Source organism: Pristiophorus japonicus, chromosome 14 (assembly GCF_044704955.1).
Source record: "Pristiophorus japonicus isolate sPriJap1 chromosome 14, sPriJap1.hap1, whole genome shotgun sequence".
NCBI classification, from domain to species: Eukaryota; Metazoa; Chordata; class Chondrichthyes; family Pristiophoridae; genus Pristiophorus; species Pristiophorus japonicus.
This window is the reverse complement of record NC_091990.1, coordinates 125,060,678-125,079,568: the sequence shown is the minus strand read 5'-3', so window position 1 is coordinate 125,079,568 and position 18,891 is coordinate 125,060,678. Positions and strand designations below refer to the sequence as shown.

Here is an 18,891-nt window from a genome sequence, read left to right as displayed (position 1 = left end):
AACAGCCAATGTACCGAATTATTCATTGTATTGTATATCTTTGTGCAGTTTACTTTTATTATTTCATATGTATTTGATTCTCCCTTTTAATTGCTTTATCTCTTTGTATATATTGTGATTTTTAGGTTGTGTATATAATTGAGGATTAATATGGTGTGCCTGATGCTGCAACATTATTTTCTTCACCACTAAAAGCAACTTAAAATAGGTATATTTAAGGGTTATCAGTGCGGTATGTGGTGTGGATTTACTGCTTATTCAGCACATCTGACTGGTATGGGACATGGGATAACTGAGCTAGATCTCTCCACAAAGACCCAAAAGCATCTTTTGGGGCAATGGGATTAAGATATTTGGGATAAAAAGCAAACGCAGCACCTTTTTTTTTTTTCCTGTGTGCATATTACTTAAGTTGCACTGAGTTGCTGGGGATTTTAAAATGTCACTCACTCCCTAAATATGGCTTTCCTTACGGAGGTGTTGGTTAAGCTACAATCAAGCAAACGGGCTTTTGTCTACGATTGCAAATGAATCAAATCACTGCCAAGCCTGGGAGGTGTTGAAGCAAGCACGTATTATCCAGACATATACATTCCATTTTGACCAATAAAAGTTATTTTATTAAATTTTAGCAAGAGCAACCTGTTGATTTTTTTTTTTGTCAAATTCTGCCTCTAATAATCGTGATTAAGAATTTTTTTCAATTGAACTCATGGACCTTATCAATAGAGAAATATTACTGGATAATTTTCAACACTGTTAACTGAGACCATTTCATCCCATACGTAATCTATTTGAGATGACATCATATTTATTAGTGCATACAGCTAAGGGAGGATAAGTCCCAAATTGTTGGTTGCAACATGTTTACTTGACTCTGACAATCAAAGTTCAGGTTCATTAAAGTGCAGCCCATATTTTTGCGCCTGTTTATCATGTGTGTTTGTGTAATGTTTGATATGTTTTACTTAGTTAAGCACTACGTGTCTTGTATATTGTTTGTCTTTTTATATTATTCCCCTACTGCTGCTTCCCTGATGCTCAGAATGATCTCAGCTTTGAATCCAGTCCAGTAATGAGAAGAGCTAATAGCTCTGAATCCATGCAGCAGCATCCGAATGGGGATCAGCAACTGGTAGGAGCAATTATGTAGCGATCTGATTAATGTAACTCAGATAGCTGGAGTCTTTGTAGTGATTAGTCATTGTGTAGATAGCTCTATACTGCACGACTCTTCTGATTTGTAACGTTTTTGTAAATGAGATTAGTGCTGAAATGATTCTTGTAAATTACAAACTGGGTACTTGGTGCTAACTCATTAACTCCCAATTTTCCACCCCTTACCTTCTCTCCATTCTCTCCTCAAGGCAGTAACTAATGCTGAATCCACAGTTGGGCTATCACCATCTCTAATGGGAAGGAGGAGCCCTGATCGTATTACTGCTCCCCCGCCCCCTGCCGGGTGAAAGCTAGAAGATTTTGCATTTGGATGCAAATGGGAGTGGGATGCGGGTATTCGGAACTTGATTGTCTTTATTCTTTCGTACCAGGGAGCATAACGTTACTGAAACTGGGAATATTCGATTTAGCTGGATGTCCAACACAGGTAGAAACTTCACCAGCATCATTGAGACTCCAAACCAAATCGCTGGCAAATCCACCTGGATACAATTTCTGTTTGCCTGGTCAGGTGTGCACACTTCCTCCCATTGGGACATGGTCCATGTCCAGCAAGCTTGGGCAGATTCATAAATAATTAGCTTTCAGAGACCTCATTATCCAAGGAAATGTAGAAATTGAGATGGTATATGTATTTTGTAGTTGTTTGGCCAGCCCTAATTTCTAAACTCTAGTTAGTTCCTCTGAACACTTACACAGTTTTAAACCTTGCCCATTTGTAGTACAGTGGAAATTTGCTCAGTTTCCTGTTTTCACTGAGGGTTTGCAAAGGACCAGTTTTCCATTGTAACCAGGCACAGATACGTGAAGCTGTTTTTGACACTTCGGGGCAAACATGTGAGTGGTTATGGGGCCAACATATGGCAAACATGACCTCCTTGAGCTGGGAGAGCAATCGTACCCTGCCTTCCAAACATACCCGCCTCCTTTTTTGTGAACATTACATGTTAACGCTAACATACATAACTGAATCCATTTTGGATCTACAGCCTGAGAGGAACACTTTTGAAACCACTTGGTGTTTTTTTTTTAAAATGCCTACTGTACAGGGCTTGACCGGGTAGATGAAGGGAGGTTGTTTTCCCCTGGCTGGGGAGTCTAGAGCCAGGAATCATAAGGCTCAAGTTTCAGACCCCCGCTAGAACGGCGCATATGGCAGAGGCCCACCTAATTTGTGGAACTGAAAAAGCGCCAAATACTTGCCTCGCGATTCTCCGATGTCTGTAGGCCCGTTTCCAGCTTGGCGCGGTGCAGCAGGAGCTGCTGGGGGCGGAGCTATAGCCCTGTGCCAAAACCAGTGCCGGCAGCTGCGCTGTGCGCAGTAGCTCCTGGTCCTCCCAGCGCGTCCTGTCTCCGGGCGACGACCTTATCCCTGGCCGAGTGGCCTGACGGCCCTTATCTCGTCGACGGTGGGGCCCGCCCGCCCGGCATCTCGCTGGGGGCGGGCCTCGCCCAAAGTCCTCGGCAGCGTGCCCCCACCTGAAGTGCTGGTCGGCGGCGGGGCCCGCCCGCCTGAAGTGATGGTCGGCGACTGGGTCCGCCGAAGTCCTGGTCAGATGCGGGGCCTGCCTGACCAGCATCTCCTGGGGGGGGCGGGGAGCCATCCCAGTATGCTGTTGAAGGGCTCCTGGTGCTGCAGTAGGTGAGTAGAAACTTAATTTTTTATTTATTGATTGAATTTTTGTTATTTTTTATTTTTTTTATTTAGTTGATTTATTGATTTATTTATCATTGATGATGGCTCTTTATTTGTAAAAGTGAAGTGTTTAATGCTTGTAAACTTCCCTTCCCCCACCCCCCTCCCCCCGGGCCCCCAACTCTCATTCCCTCCACCTAATTTCTAACGTGTAGGCAAGGTTTTTCTGAGCGTACAAAAATCTACACATCTCCATTCTAAGTTAGTTTGGAGTAAGTTTTCGCTGCCTAAACTTGCAAAACAGGTGTAAGTGGCTGGCCTCGCCCCCTTTTTGAAAAAGAACTGTTCTAAAATGAAACTATTCTAACTCACTAAAATTGGAGCAAACTAAATGCCGAGAATTGCAATTTCTAAGATGCTCCATTCTAAACTAGTTGCTCCAAAAATATAGGAGCAACTCATGCCGGAACATGAGCCCATAGTCTCCGAATAAGGGGTCTGCTATTTAGGACTGAGATGAGAAGACATTTCTTCACTGAGGGTGGTAAATCTTTGGAATTCTCTACTCCAGAGGACTGTGGAGGCTCAGATATTGTGCATATTCAAGACTGAGATCGATAGATATTTGGATATTAAGGGAATCAAAGGATATGGGGAAAGCACGGGCAAGTGGAGTTGAGGTAGACGATCACGTTGAATGGTGGAGCAGGCGCGAGGGGCCGAATGGCCTACTCCTGTTCCTAGTTCTTGTGTACTGTGGGTTAAAATGCTCATAGATGTGGATTGTAGGAGAAATTCCAGTTGCCAACCCTAATCTACATTTTCCCCCCCATCCAATACCTCGCTCAAGTGGGCATTCTTGATATGCGCGCCTGGACTGTGAATGCCTGCCGGCTAATCCACCAACGTGGTATCCCAGCCATGTCTGATCCTAATGTCACCCAGCATACACGTTCTTGTGTACTTTCCCATAACGGGACCAAACGAATTGGCTTTTACCCCAGCTCAGTTGGCAATGAGGCCAAGTATCAAAGTCCTGTCTCTGACATAAACTCGCTCAGCACAGTATGACTCCGTACCATAATCATATCTTGCAATTATTCATATTGGTGGAGCTCATAAGCAACTTCATTTTTTTTTTAAAGTGCATCCGTTTACTCGTGGTTTGAAAGGGGTAAACGATCTCTGCAGTATTTTGTATTGATGTCAGAGCACTGGCCATATTGTTTTCAGCTTTCACTGTCTATCAGTGATGGCACTACTTCACAATTTATTAGCCCCACTTATTGTTTTTCAAATCTATATTCATAATCTTTGGACTAGTGTCAATTTTAAGAGGTGCCCTGGGGGGGGGGGTGGAGGGGCCTGTTGCAACAGCCATTTGTTGGTTGCATCCAGTATTCGAGTATGTATTCGCTGAACAAATAGCAGTATGATACGTCACACTCATTATCATAAATCTCATCTGGTGAAAAGATTATCCGTCTGTCCCAACCACTTAAAAGGTCTCTCTGTACAAGCAAGTTAATGTTACAAATGTTAGTTGCTGAAGGCTTCTTGCCAATTGTGGCTCCCACTTCAGTAAACCCTGAGCTGCTGTAGGCTGTGCTCATATTTGCCTAATGAATTGTGCTTCTTAAGTGGAACTAACGAATTTATAATTTAGCACAAGTTAGCCCTTGGGTGCAATTTGGATTAATTGGCAATGAAGCATATTTCACTGTCGCATTCCAAATATAAGTACCTGTTATTAAATAATACAATTGTAATGGTTAAGTGACATAACTGAGCCAAAAATATTTAAAGTGCTCAAAGCACACATATTTATTGGCAAATATTATCTCCTGGATATAAAAGATAATTTTCTTCATCTCCTTTCTTTATTCCCTAAAGAATTTTTAAAGTTGACATTGCAGTCAAAAAAACCATTTGGGCAAGTGTTAAATTTTGGGTTTATGCAGTTTGCTCTGCACAATTTGGAGCGTAAGTGTAATAGTTTTACTGTAACCTCGGTGCCACTGTAAGGTACATTAATCCTTTTGTGAAATGTTTGTACTTCCAGTTCCAAGACAGAGTTTGAACTTTTGACCTTTTGTGAGTTGCCTGTGATTAGAATGACCAAGTTTGGTTGTAGCTGTGTCCTTTGACTGTTTACTAAATGTTCCTGTTTGATCTGTTTCTCTGTCTGCCAGGAATGTTAAAGTTTGAGATGAAAGAGAGTCATAAATGAAAAAGTTGGATCTTGAATATGAAGAGTACCCAGTTCATCATTTTTGTTAAGAGTCATTTGGGTGAATAACAGGGGAAAAAAAACACACCAGTTTGCTAACTTTATTTTTAAACTTGTAAATTCTTGATTTGTGGAGCTTCTTCCCACATTCTGACAAAACCAAGGCAAAAAAAAGACCTGAATTTTAAACATCAAAGCTTCAAACCGTACAAATCATACCAGTTATTGCTGTTATTCATCCCAACTTGTTTCATTAATTCCTGTTCCTGTGACTGTAGGTTAATAGTTAGTATCTTTGTCTGTGCTGGTGAGCATTTATGAAACTTTCCATTGTGATTCTGATGCTGAATAGTTTTCCACTGTTGACATGCATTTCTGAATACATTAACACTGGAAGGATAACCACATTTTAAAAGTTTGCTGTTTGTAAATGAGTTGTCTTTCTTATCTATCTTCAATCTCTGGCACAAGTATATAATATTGATGTACAATGCACCCTATTTCAGATTCAGGTAGCATGCATGTTGTCAGTTAGTTCCTAAACTGCCTTGTTACTTTTTGAATATAAACCTAACTCAGTAGAGTCAATTTGAACAAAGTCTTAAAAGAAAAATGACACCAGCATCAATTGTGGATAGAGACATCACCTGCTATACTTGGGACAATATCATATCACTGTAGTCTTGCACTGGTTAGCCAGTGAACTATCTATTATACTCCACCTGACCTGAAGTATGACAGTCCTGAAGAATGGAATATTTCCCTCCTGTTCAACAGTGGGATCAGGCATTCCTGTGTTGAGCATATTATAGAGTTACAGGGACAAGTGTTACATTGAGTTCCAAACCTGAAGTAGCTCATATTTAAAAACGCTGGAAAGTGATCCATTTTGACCCTGTTCTACCCGACCCTTTTCCTTTTGTTGGGGGTAAAAAAAACAATATACCTACAGTTGGAGAGTTTAATTGTGCAGAACCACTGCTCATCCCAACCCAAATGTAAGCTTTCCTTCTACACTTGCACAGTTGGTGTGAAACGGGTAACTTTTTGTTTCCATTATTGTAATTTATGAAAAGGTTTAAGTCTAATAATCAGTCACCTAGGAGAGAGAAGATTTGTCACTTTTTTTGGAGGGAACAGTCGATGGTTACAGTAGAGAACACTTGGCCCCCCGTGCCTGCTCCGTCATTTAATAAGATCATGGCTGATCTGATCATGGACTCAACTCCACTTCCCTGCCTGCTCCCTGTAACCCTTTATTCCCTTATCGCGCAAAAATCTGTCTGTCTCCGCTTTAAATATATTCAATGACCCAGCCTCCACAGCTCTCTGGGGCAGATAATTCCATAGATTTACAATCCTCTGAGAAGAAATTCCTCCTCATCTCAGTTTTTTAAATGGGCGGCCCCTTATTCTGAGACTATGTCCCCTAGTTTTAGTTTCCCCTGAGTGGAAATATCCTCTCTGCATCCACCTTGTCGAATCCCCTCAGAATCTTATATGTTTCGATAAGATCACCTCTCATTCTTCTGAACTCCAATGGGCTCAACCTATTTTCATAAATCAACCCCCTCATCTCCAGAATCAACCTAGTGAACCTTCTCTGAATAGCCTCCAATGCACATATATCCTTCCTTTTAAATACGGAGACCAAAAACTGTATGCAGTACTCTAGTTGTGACCTCACCAATACCCTGTAAAGTTGTAGCAGGACTTCTCTGCTTTTATACTCCAACCCCCTTGCAATAAAGGCCAACATTCCATTTGCCTTCCTGATTACTTGCTGTACCTGCATACTAACTTTTACATGCACAAGGACCCCCAGATCCATTTGTACTGCAGCACTTTGCAATTTTTCTCCATTAAATTATAATTTGCTTTTCTATTTTTCCTGCCAAAGTGGATAACCTCACATTCTCCTACATTATACTCCATCTGCCAAATTCTTGCCCACTCACTTAGCCTGTCTATATCTCTTTGCAGATTTTTTGTGTCCTCCTCACAATTTGCTTTCCCACCCATCTTTGTATCATCAGCAAAGTTGGCTACATTACACTTGGTCCCTTCATCCAAGTCATTAATATAGATTGTACATAGTTGATACCTGCGGCACCCCACTAGTTACCGTTTGCCAACTGGAGAATGACCCATTTATCCCGACTCTCTGTTTTTTGTTGGTTAGCCAATCCCCTCTCCATGCTAATATATTACCCCCAACCCCATGACCTTGTGCAGTAACCTTTTTTGTGGCACCTTATCGAATGCCTTCTGGAAATTCCAAATACACCACATCCACTGGTTCCCCCTTATCCACCCTGCTCGTTACATCCTCAAAGGACTCCAGCAAATTTGTCAAACGTGATTTCCCTTCCATAAAACCATGCTGACTCTGCTTGATTGAATTATGCTTTTCCAAATGTCCTGCTACTGCTTCCTTAATAATGGAAATCAGATGTTGGACTAAGTGGTCTATAGTTTCCTGCTTTTGTCTGCCTCCTTCACGTAGGTGAAAGTGATGTATTATTTTCGCTCTTTTCTCGTGGCTTCTTTGAGATTCTCAAACAAGTATTTCAATGAAGTACATTGTGTACTGTGTATGCTTGCATCCATTGAAATATGGATGGCAGTTGACCAACCCATTTGTTTTTATCTCCTGTAACCAAATATCTTTACATTCCATCTATCTGTGCTGGGGTTTACCTGTGTACAACGCTAAACAGACTATATTCTATCGTCATGTTACCAACCCCCAAATACTTGTTGAACATTTCAGTTAAAATCCCAAAATTTTTCAGGCTGCCCTCTAGCGGAGTGAATAGCGAAGGGAAAGGACAATGGGAGAGGGTGGAGGAAAAGATGAATGAGGGAAGACAATGGAGAACAGATGATCTAAATTAAAATCCTCAGTTTTTTTTTTCAGGCTGCCTAATGGCGGCTGAGGAAGTAAATAACAAAGGGTGAGGAATATGGGGGTAGAAAGGGGAAAAGATAAATGAGGGAAGAAAATGGAAAACAGACCCATCACCAGTATGATGTCCAATAACTTCTGAAGTAATGTGCAGTTACTGATGATGGAGAGCCCCAGACAGACATGGAACAGTTCTTTTAGTGGACCTGTAGTGACAAATGGAGTGTATGCATGAAAATGACTTGGCGTGATCGACAGGGAATTGTTGAACTACAATATCAACTGGCTTCAGGATAATTATAGTGCTCGTAGGTGTGCAGCAATACTATACACAATGTAAAGTTTCAATGCATCATTAGAAAAGGAATTGAGAACGTGCTAATTTTCCGTAAATTGCGGTAAACCTTTGCTTTTATTCCCCCCTCTCCCAGACAAAAGCTTACGGCCTTGGATTTGTGAAGATACATGCACCATGGCATGTGCTTTGCAGAGAAGCAGAATTTCTGAAGATTAAGATTCCCACCAAAAAGGTGAGCTATGATCATATAATATATTTAGGTGTGTTAAACATGACTTGTAAGCTATTCCAATTGGAGGGTTTGGATACCTTTTAAGTTTCAGCACCAATATTTTAAGTTAATGTTCAAGTTACAACCAAAGCTCTTGGGACCAATTAAAAAAATTTAAATTGCATATTTAATATTTGCGGGGTTTTCAAACTAAAGAAGATCATGAATGAAGGTGGTATTGAGTGGGAGAGAGAAGGACTTGTAAAGCAAAGTGCTCCATTTTTCTTGCATATACATTGTGCCGGTGTCTTGGCCAACATTGCTCCCTCAACCAACATCACTAAAAACATGCACTCTTCTCATTTAGTCTTTGGGACCTTGCTCTGCATAAATTGCCTTAATTTGCTTACATTGTTTTAATTCGTTCACTGGGTGTGGTCGTGACCAGCATTTATTGCCCATCCCTAATTTGCCCTCGAAGGTGGTGGTGAGCCGTCGCCTTGAATACAACTGAGTGGCTTGCTAGACCATTTCAGAGGGCAGTTAAGAGTCGCATATAGGCCAGACCAGGTAAGGACAGCAGATTTCCTTCCCTGAAGGACATTGGTGAACCAAATGGCCTTTTATGACAGTCCGATAGTTTCATGGTCACCTTTACTGATGCTAGTTTTTTTTTTAAATTCCAGACTTATTTAATTGAATTTAAATTCCCCAGCTACCATGGTGGGATTTGAACTTGTGGTCTCCGGCTCATTCAGTAACATAACCACTGACAATGTACATAACAACTATAATTACATTTTAATAGTAATTCATAGATGTGAGGTACTCTGGTAAATCCCAAGGATTTAAGGTGCTGTATAAATGTGTTCTTTTCAGTTTTATTGCCTACACTGAAGGAACAGGAATGCTGCTGTAGTTGGCTGATATTGAAAGAGCTGACATTCAACCATAATCTTTGTTGATTTTGGTCTCCATTTAGTGCAGGCATTTGCTGTTTGAATTGGGGCCTACATTGTGGTTCAGTTGTTTATTCTTGTAAGAGGTGTGGTTGAGTTGTGATTTAAAAATTCACCATTTGTGCAACAGATCAGAAGTTTTGTAAAAACCCTCATTAGGGAAGGATGAAAATGTTTTTGAAGTATTTTTTTCCTACAAAGCTAATTTTGTTTTGAATAAAGGAATGTTGCCCATGCATATACTAATGCCTAGCAATTCCTGTTTGATAGCAGTATATCTGAATTGTTGAATATATTCAAGGCTGAAAAATAGATTTTTGAGAATCGGGTGGGAAAGTGGAGTTGAGGTCGAAGATCAGCCATTATCTTATTGAATGACGGAGCAGGCTCGAGGGGCCATATGGCCTACTCCTCCTCCTGTTTCTTATTTTCTTATCACTTTCTTGTGTGCTACTTTAAGAGCCAAACAATATAAGGCATTGGATTAAATTGAAGCTTGGTTATTGATCCATATTTTTTTTCTGTTATTCAATAGAATATGCGCCTAGATCCATAACTACTTGATATAAATCACAGGTCTGCCCCTTCTCCTGAGATGGCCATTAATTCTGCTGCAACATCACACAGAGACCTAGGTCTACACTTCAAAATAAAAGCAGCTTGTTCTCGTAATCAGTCTGTTGTATTATCGATTTTATTGACCACTTGGGGACAAACACTTAAAATCTCTGCCACATTAGCAGACAATATGAATTAACTAATTTAAATGGCAGATGGAGGAAGATCTTGCTAATAATATGTTGGCCTTTATTACAGCAAGTGGTGTTTTGGCCTTTATTACAAAAGGATTGGTGTATAAGAGTAAAGAAGTTTTACTGCAATTATATAGGGCCCTGGTGCGACCATGCCTGAAGTACTGTGGAGTTTGGGTCTCCTTATCTAAGGAAGGATATACTTGCCTTTGAGGGAGTGCAACAAAGGTTCACTGGACTGATTCCTGGGATGGAGGGGGATTGTCCTATGAGGAGAGATTGAGTAGACTGGGTGTATATTCCCTAGAGTTTAGGTGATCTCATCGAAACATGTAACATTTGAAATGCAGAGAGGATATTTCCTCTGTCTGAGTCATCGAGAACTTGGGGTCACAGAATAAGGGGTCGGCCATTTAAGACTGCGAGGAGGAGAAATTTTTTTACTCAATCCACTGCCAGGAGGTGGGTAGTCTATTTAAATATTATAATGAGACTGGAAGCCTTCGCTTTAACCTCCATTTCGTTTTTAACTTTAGCTGATCAGGTTTTGCACATCTCGTGGAACCCGCCAGCTAATGCAAGGCGAAGGACTGCTTGATCCAGGAGGTAAATGCCTTTACACTTGCCTCCTGAATCCAGGGGTCCACCCCTGCTCCTCCGGCGGCCAATTTTCATCAGGCGACCTTCCCCCGTCCCATCCCTCCTGCTCCTCCGTCCATCCCACGCAATCCCTCCTTCCCTTCGTTGTGTGGCCTCGTACCATGGGCCTACCCGCCCGCAGCCAATCAGCCTGTCAATCTTGCTGTCTGCAGACTGATTCCCATGCAAATCAGGCCCTGCTGTTAAATCCGGCCTCCCGCCTTTCCCTACTGCTTCAGACACCGCCCCTGCTCCTAACCTGTCTTCCCCTTAAAATTCTGCCCCAACGTACACTATTTTGTCTATCTTGCCCAATATTCCAGTATACATACTAGATCCCAAATTTCAGTTCCCCTTTTCCCAAATGCTGATATTTGCTCACACATGCACTCTGCATAAACAAACATTGGGAAGTATGTAGGAGCTTATTTAAGGCACAGTTTTCAGGCAATTCCTGGTTTCCCCTGTTGCTTTGCTGTTCTCTGCCTTTTTGGGAGTTCCCGCTGCCAGCAATCCTCCTTGGACTAATTCCACACATTCCCGGTTGTCTTTGAAACAGACGTCAAAGACCTGGTTAAAATACCCAGAAAGGGAAAGTAATAGAGTACAAGAGTGCACTGGGGGAGGTGGTGGGAGGAAAGAATGAGGATTAATGGCAAATAAAGAAAATAAGAAGGAAATAATGGAAAGTTTAAAATAAAACTAATTGCATTTAAAGAAATCAAATTGGTTTGTCCCTTTTTAAATTTGTCTGTAGAGATCGTTTATAATAGAGTTGCATTTATCTAACATGCTTCTTGACCTCAGGATGTCCCAAAGTGCTTTACAGCCAATGAAGCTCTTTGAAGTGTAGTCACTGTTGTAATGTAGGAAACATGGTAGCCAATTTGCGCACAAAAAGGTCCCACAAACATCAATATGATAATGACCAAATAATCTGTATTTCGTGATGTTGACTGAAGGATAAATATTGACCAGGACTCGTGCTCTTTGAAATAGTGCCATGGGATATTTTATGTCCATCTGAGGGAGCAGATGGTACCTCTGTTTAACGTCTCATCTGAAAAACGGCACCTTCGACAGTGCAGCACTCCCTCAGTACTAAACTGGAGTGTCAGTATAGATTTTTGTGCTCAAGTCTCTGGAGTGAGACCTGAACCCACAACCTCTGACTCAGGCGAGTGAGCACAACCAACTGGCTGACACTTGATATGGGATTCGGAATTTTGTTTCGATAGACGCTCTGCAGCTGAAAACAATTCCATGAATGATATTTAAAAACTTGCACTGGACAAATCTCCTTGCCAACATGTAGATGGAGCTAACTATGTTTCAAAGGCCCCTGCACAGTGATCTGATGCAAGTGAAGATATGGGAAACTGCAATGCAGAGTTGGATAAGACCAATCTGCTGTGGTCTGTCGTCCATGTGTACAAGAACTCATTGAGATGTGAGAGAGAACCAATATGAGAGTAAGGTTTCTCCTCTCTAGAATTGTTGAGGGTCCCAGAAACCCAATAGAATATATCATAAAATCAATGGTCTTGATTTGACTACATTATGTGCCTTAATGCCATGCTATTGCAGTGTGATTTTTATTAGGGAAAATCTCAACAAATAAAGTGAATCTCTACAATAACTGTGCCATTTACATTGTATTCATACCTGATCCACACAACATCTCTCACACACACACACACACACACACACACACACACACACACACACACACACACACACACACGTTATATTGCCACTTTTGCTTCAATGTCAAGTGGTTCTGGATGCACATCAATACAAATGGCAGTGTTGATCTGGCTCTTGAGCACATCAAAGCCTTGCGTTGTGAGATCCTCCCCAGCCCTTACTTGGAGGCCATTTACTTCAGCAAGCACTTCACATGGTGCAATATAACTCTAGTGCGTAGCGAAGCTGTGTTTAAAAGGTGCTTCGGATTTGGAATGCACTGCCTGATAGGGTGGTGGATACAGATTCAATAGTAGCCTTTGAAAGGGATTTGGGTAAATAGTTGAAGGGGGAAAAAAAATATGGGGAGGGAGTGGGACTAACTAGATTGCTCTTTGAATGGGCCGAATGGCCGCCCTCTGTGCTGTGCTAGTCTATGATTCTAGGTCGTGCTGCTTATCAAGTCTCCCTCTTTTTAAAAAAAAAAAAAAAAAAATGTTATGATAAAGCAGAGGGTGCCACCTACACTTTTCTAATGCTACCCGATATCTGCTGAGTATCGGAGCTCTGCACATGTGTGTAAGTAAGCACGCATGACCAAAGCTGTCTTCTAGTGAGCACAATGCAACTCGCCACTTGCCGTTCATCCCTGGTCCTGCCAACTGTGCTTGGCACTCTACAGCTACTGGACTGGGACCAGTTGAGTCGTGCAATATTGCAACCTGAATGAACTTCATATGTAGGAGGCTTATAATTAATTTGCACTAGATTACAAATCTATAACACGACAGTAAATAAAAGGCCAAGGAAAAGGGACACATCATTTTTTTTTTTTTTTAAGTATCCTGAGCCTGGGACACTGGACTGCAGAGTGGGATATGCCCACAAGCAGTTTGTCCATGAACTGGTGACTTGCCATGTTGACTTGTGTTTTGGTACCTCGCTCATTTGGATGATGATTCCTTATCAGTTCTTGTCGAAATCTCTTGTAAAATTCTTCTGATATCCAACTACACGATTTAAATTTAGATGGGATCAGTACTGATGGATTAACAGTATTGTTATTAACTTCCTGGTGGAAATGTTCCACAACAGTAACCAACAAAAAAAAAAGTTATCAATTGGACTGGAGATAAAGGGAGAATTCTGGAAGAATCTAGTGAATGCAAGATGACAAAGCATTAGAACACAGCTGACTAATATCTTTGATATTGTACTTTTTAAAAACCTAATCTGAACAAGATTTATTTAAAAAAATATATTTCATTGGCAGTTACCATGATAACCTCCTCCAATGCAGAATTATTATTTCCTAGCAATTTGTCATGAGGGAAGCCAATAATAATTCCACGATTGTCCTAATTTTACAGTTTATTTGGGTATATTTTGTTCTGCAATGGAAGATGGTATCTCGGTTGTGCTTGGCTAATTACCCCAGAGTAGTGTCTTATTGCTGCTACTAATTCCTCAGGTATATGAAGTAAAGCAGAAAACCGGGATCATCAACAAAATCTCCAACATCGCACATAAAATTACTTCGCCATTGCGACCAAAAGTGAAAGAACACAGCAACGTTACATTCAAGCACCTTTCCTACCCATTCTCCAGAGAGAAGAAACACTTGTAAGTACAGTTGCAGCAGACTCTTAGATGCAGTGTAGTTTGTGCTGTGTTTTAGTGTCTCTCTTCCTATTGATTAATGTATTTGTTCTAAAGTGTATCTTAAAAATGTAGAGAGGAATTCAAGCCTTTAGTTTGTGCATAGGTTTTTATTTTGTTTTCCTGTTTCATCCGAACTTTATAGGATGCAATAAAAGATTAGCCCTACATTAAAATAGAAATGGCTGAAAATAGCTGAACTGTGTTGGATCGGGAAATGTTTACAAGTTCTAATACAGTTCTGCTAAGTATATGAGCCAGTAAAAGCTAATCATAGATAAATACTTTGCCTGCCACTGACCATAGTCTTTAGTTGGTTTGGGAAAGAATAGAAAGAAAGAGTGAAAGATTTGCATTTATATAGTGCCGTTCACAACGTCAGGAGATCCCAAAGTGCTTTACAGCCAATGAAGTACTTTTTAGAAGTGTAGTCACTGTTGTAATGTCGATAGCCCGGCAGCCAATTTGCGCACATGTTAAGTATAGTCAAATGTAACCTTGAATAAAAAACCTTTGATCGTAACCTTGAATAAAAATAGTAAACGTTAGTAGAAAAGTAACCTTGTGTATGAACCTTGTTTTGCTCACCAGGACATTTAGGTGGGGCTAATGTTCTTGGCTCCAGAGATCTAAACTTTCACTTAACCTCTGATTGTCCTCTTGGCTTGTTATGGATGGTGCCATTAGCAAATGTTTAGATGCTGATCATTGTTTAAGTCAATAGCTAGTTTTAGTCACCAACCACTAAATTCGATAGCAGAATCTTGCATTTGAGCTCCCAGCAGGACATTCACCCAGCAAGCCAGTTGTCGTGACAGGCTTGAGCATTCCATGCCATCTTGCTTATTACCAAAGTATGGTGCTGTTCAGAGAACAGCAATATGGAATGAAAATGACCAACTCAGGTACACCTGCCACTTGCTATTTACATAATGGGCTGGATCTTGCTGTGTCGTTTAGTTATATGTTTTCCTGCACCTTTCAGCTCAAATATAAATTGCATCTTAACTTGCTAGGTGTTCAAGCTGATCTTAGCACGGGGAGGGCAACGGGGCATCTGGGACCTTGGTGAACAACAGGACCAAGAGTCTATCTCCATAACCAATGAGATTTAAAGATTGAGAAAGAAATGGAGGAACGACAGAGAAGGATGGTGAATTAGAAGCAAATCCTGCACAGAAAGAGAAATAAAGAGGGAAAGAAAGATTGAATTGAGAGAGGGAAAGTCAAAGAAAAAGGAATATAAGAACATAAGAAATAGGATCAAGAGTAGGCCATTTGGCCCCTCGAGCCTGCTCTATCATTCAATAAGATCTGATCTTGGATTCCGCTCTATTTTCCTGCCTGTTCCCCATAACTGTTGACTCCCCTATAGTTCAATAATCTGTCGATCTTGGCCTTGAATATATTCAATGATTTGGCTTCCACAGCTCTGAGGTAGAGAATTCCAAAGATTCACGAAACTCTGAGAGGAAATCTCTCCTCATCTCCGCTTAAATGGGCGACCTTTTATTTTGAAACTATGCCCCTTAATTCTAGATTCCCCCACGAGGGAAAACATCCTCTCAGCATCTACCATATCAAGCCCCCTCAGAATCGTGTTTCAATAAAATCACCTCATTCTTCTAAACTCCAATGAGTATCGGCCCAACCTACTCAGCCTTTCCTCATAAGACAACCCCTTCATCCCAGGAATCAACCTAGCGAACCTTCTCTGAACTGCCTCCAAGTATATCCCTCCTTTTTAAATAAGGAGACCAAAAATGCACTACTCTAGGTGTGGTCTCACCAACACCCTGCACAGTTGTAGCAAGACTTCCTTACTTTTATACTTCACCCTCCTTGCAATAAAGGCCAACATTCCATTTGCCTTCCTAATTACTTGCTGTAGCTGCATGCTAACCTTTTGTGTTTCATGTACGAGGACCCCCAGATCCCTCTATGCTGCAGCATCCTGTAGTCTCTCCACATTTAAATAATATTTTGCTTTTCTATTTTTCCGACCAAAGTGAATAACTTCACATTTTCTCACATTACATAAGAAAACCTTTTCAAATTTAAAATGTTTTAAATCTCAAGAATTTACTACATGCAAGAATGAGTCTCAACCATTTTAAATGTTTCCCTTTCTGGGACAGAGATTGATTGGCATTACATTAACAATTGTTAATTGTGCTGTTATTAATAAACCCTAACTTTCTGCGTCAATCGACCAGCATGTTCTGGAGATTTGCAACTCACGGGGTATCTCTTGCCACTCAACTTGTGATTTGTGTATTAATAATGGCGTGCATCGTGGACTTGTTGTTGTCCCAGGATGATTTGGCCCAGTGTTGCGAGCTGTGCCTATCTTCAGCTCCCGGAGGGAGGTGATTAACCGTGGATAACATTTCTGAAGTTTCTTTCTGACCATTCAAAGGTTATTGGGCAAAAATTCAGATCAACATGCATAAGAACATAAGAAGTAGGAGTAGGCCATTTGGCCCCTCGAGCCTGCCCCACCATTCAGTAAGATCATGGCTGATCTGATCTTGGCTTTAACTCCACTTTCCTGCCCGCTCCCCATAACCCTTGACTCCCCTGTGGTTCAATAATTGAGCATTCTGGGGTAGAGAAAACCAAAGATTCACGACCTTCTGAGAGAAGAAATTCCTCCTCATCTCCCGTTTTAAACGGGTGACCCCTTATTCTGAAACTATGCCCCCCTAGTCCAATGTAATTTGACCCAAATGAGCTGTTCACTACAGCTAATGTGTTTCTATACCCATTCATCACATTCATACTCAATGTTCTTCCAGTTCCTTTTTAAATTAGTTGATCAAAATGCAAGAGATTTTTTATTGGGGAAGGTAGAGTGGGGGTGGGGTAAGGGGCAGGGTGGTGATTAAAACTTCTGATTGGATAAAACCTGCCAGCAAGAAAAGCCATAGATTGAAGAGAACATCAAAAGATGCCTCAGCTAAGCAATGTCTTTGCATTTCATGAACTGGAAACCCAAAGCTATCGCACTGCTCACAGCAGCAGTAATGTGCTGAATCCAAAATGACGATCTGAAAAGTTATCAGGCGAAGCAACCTATCCAAAATACTTGCCTCATACTTAAAGGAAGCTAATATCATACTATTAATGATATTAGCAGATGAAGGCTTAGTGCCTTCATATGATATTCCCCTGCTATTTTTAATGCAGGTGTTAACTAAATTAAGCCTGTGTTAAAATAGCATACAGCAAAACATCTTGTGAATGCAACTGTAATTTCTAACCTTGTGACCTTGGTGGGGCATTGAGGTAATGTCTTCAGGAAAGGATGACTCATTTTTATCCCTCTTCCACTCACTCCTGTGGTATGCAATCGCATGGGATAGTTGACTCTTCACAGTTTGAAAAGAGTTGGATCATGCGAGCTCATTCAGCAGTACAATTCAGCAACCTCCGTTTCACATTGATGTTGTGGTCAGGCAGGAATTATACTTGCACTAGTAACTAAATGTAGCAACGTGGTTCTGATGCTGGGTTACGGCATGATGCTCAATGGTTTGAGGAATGGTGATGTTCAAAGGCTATTGCAAGGATCCGATACAATGTTGGTCCACTGCAAAATCAACATATTGTGGATGTCTGGCTCCCAACAGTTCATTTAAAAATTGCAATCTTTTTTGCTTTAGGTTTATATCATTGGGGAAAAAAAATCTTGAGTTTATTGTATTGAAGTACATTTGGGGAAATGAAGGTCGGAAAATACATGGTGAGAAAGGGAAAATTATTTTGATCAGAAATCGATAGTGCTTGGATCCAGGTGTTAATGAAATTCTATGAGTCGGGCGAAAGCTAATGCTGGGTGCTTAGTCTTGTGATGAGTTTTAACTTCTCATTAGCATTCCATTTAATCATTGAGCCCTTGATCATGATTGATTAGGCTATCTTCAAAGGAGAATAAAGGGTGCAAGCCAGGTTACAGGTTATTTCAGTGCTCAACAGATTGGCATGGTCACTTCGAGCTCCGTCCATAGCTTTGTGCGTTAACATTTTCTTTTGAAAGATTTTCTACCAAAGTGGATAACTTCACACTTCTCCACATATCTCATCCGTCATGTTCTTGCCCACTCACGTAAACTGTCTATATCTCTGTATCCTCCTCATAGCTTACTTTCCCACCTAACTTTGTATCATTGGCAAACTTGGATACATCCCACTCGGTCCTCTCATCGAAGTCATTGATAGAGATTGTGAACAGCTGAAGCCCCAGCACTGAGCATTGCGGCATCCCACTATTACAGCCCATCAACCCAAAAATTACCCATTTATTCCTCCTGTTTTCTGTTTATTGTCTTGATCCATAGCTTTCTGATTGGGGTAAGAGTGCTACAACAGAGCCAAGTTGACACTTGACAATATCGAACTGGTGACATTCCACCAGACCCAGCCTGGTAATGGTTTGACTCTGGTGCCCAATATAACCCACTGTTGTCCAGTCTAGCATTACTGGGTAGCTCCAGTAAACCTCGCTCGATACTGTCCTGCAAAGGCCACCCAAAGGGCTGCCGAGATTCGGGAAGTTCATGGTCGGCGAGAGGCGGGAAATCACCGAGGCAGGCCTATAAAGGCCCAACGCGATGGCAGTTCAGGGAGTTCGTGATCGGCGAGAGTCGGGAGATCGCTGAGGCAGGCCTATAAAGGCCCAACACATCAGCAGGTCGGGAGATCGCTGAGGCAGGCCTATAAAGGCCCAACACA

At 41.2% G+C, this 18,891-nt stretch overlaps 1 protein-coding gene across 1 annotated transcript in view; it reads left to right on the top strand.

The window, feature by feature from the left end:
* Positions 1–18,891, top strand: part of ano1a (anoctamin 1, calcium activated chloride channel a) — a 379,673-nt gene that overhangs the window by 125,206 nt on the left and 235,576 nt on the right. Inside the window, exons 4-5 of the mRNA XM_070899592.1 lie at positions 8,385–8,483; positions 13,970–14,121. Of these exons, the coding sequence (XP_070755693.1) occupies positions 8,385–8,483; positions 13,970–14,121 (251 nt within the window). The remainder of the gene's footprint in view (positions 1–8,384; positions 8,484–13,969; positions 14,122–18,891) is intronic.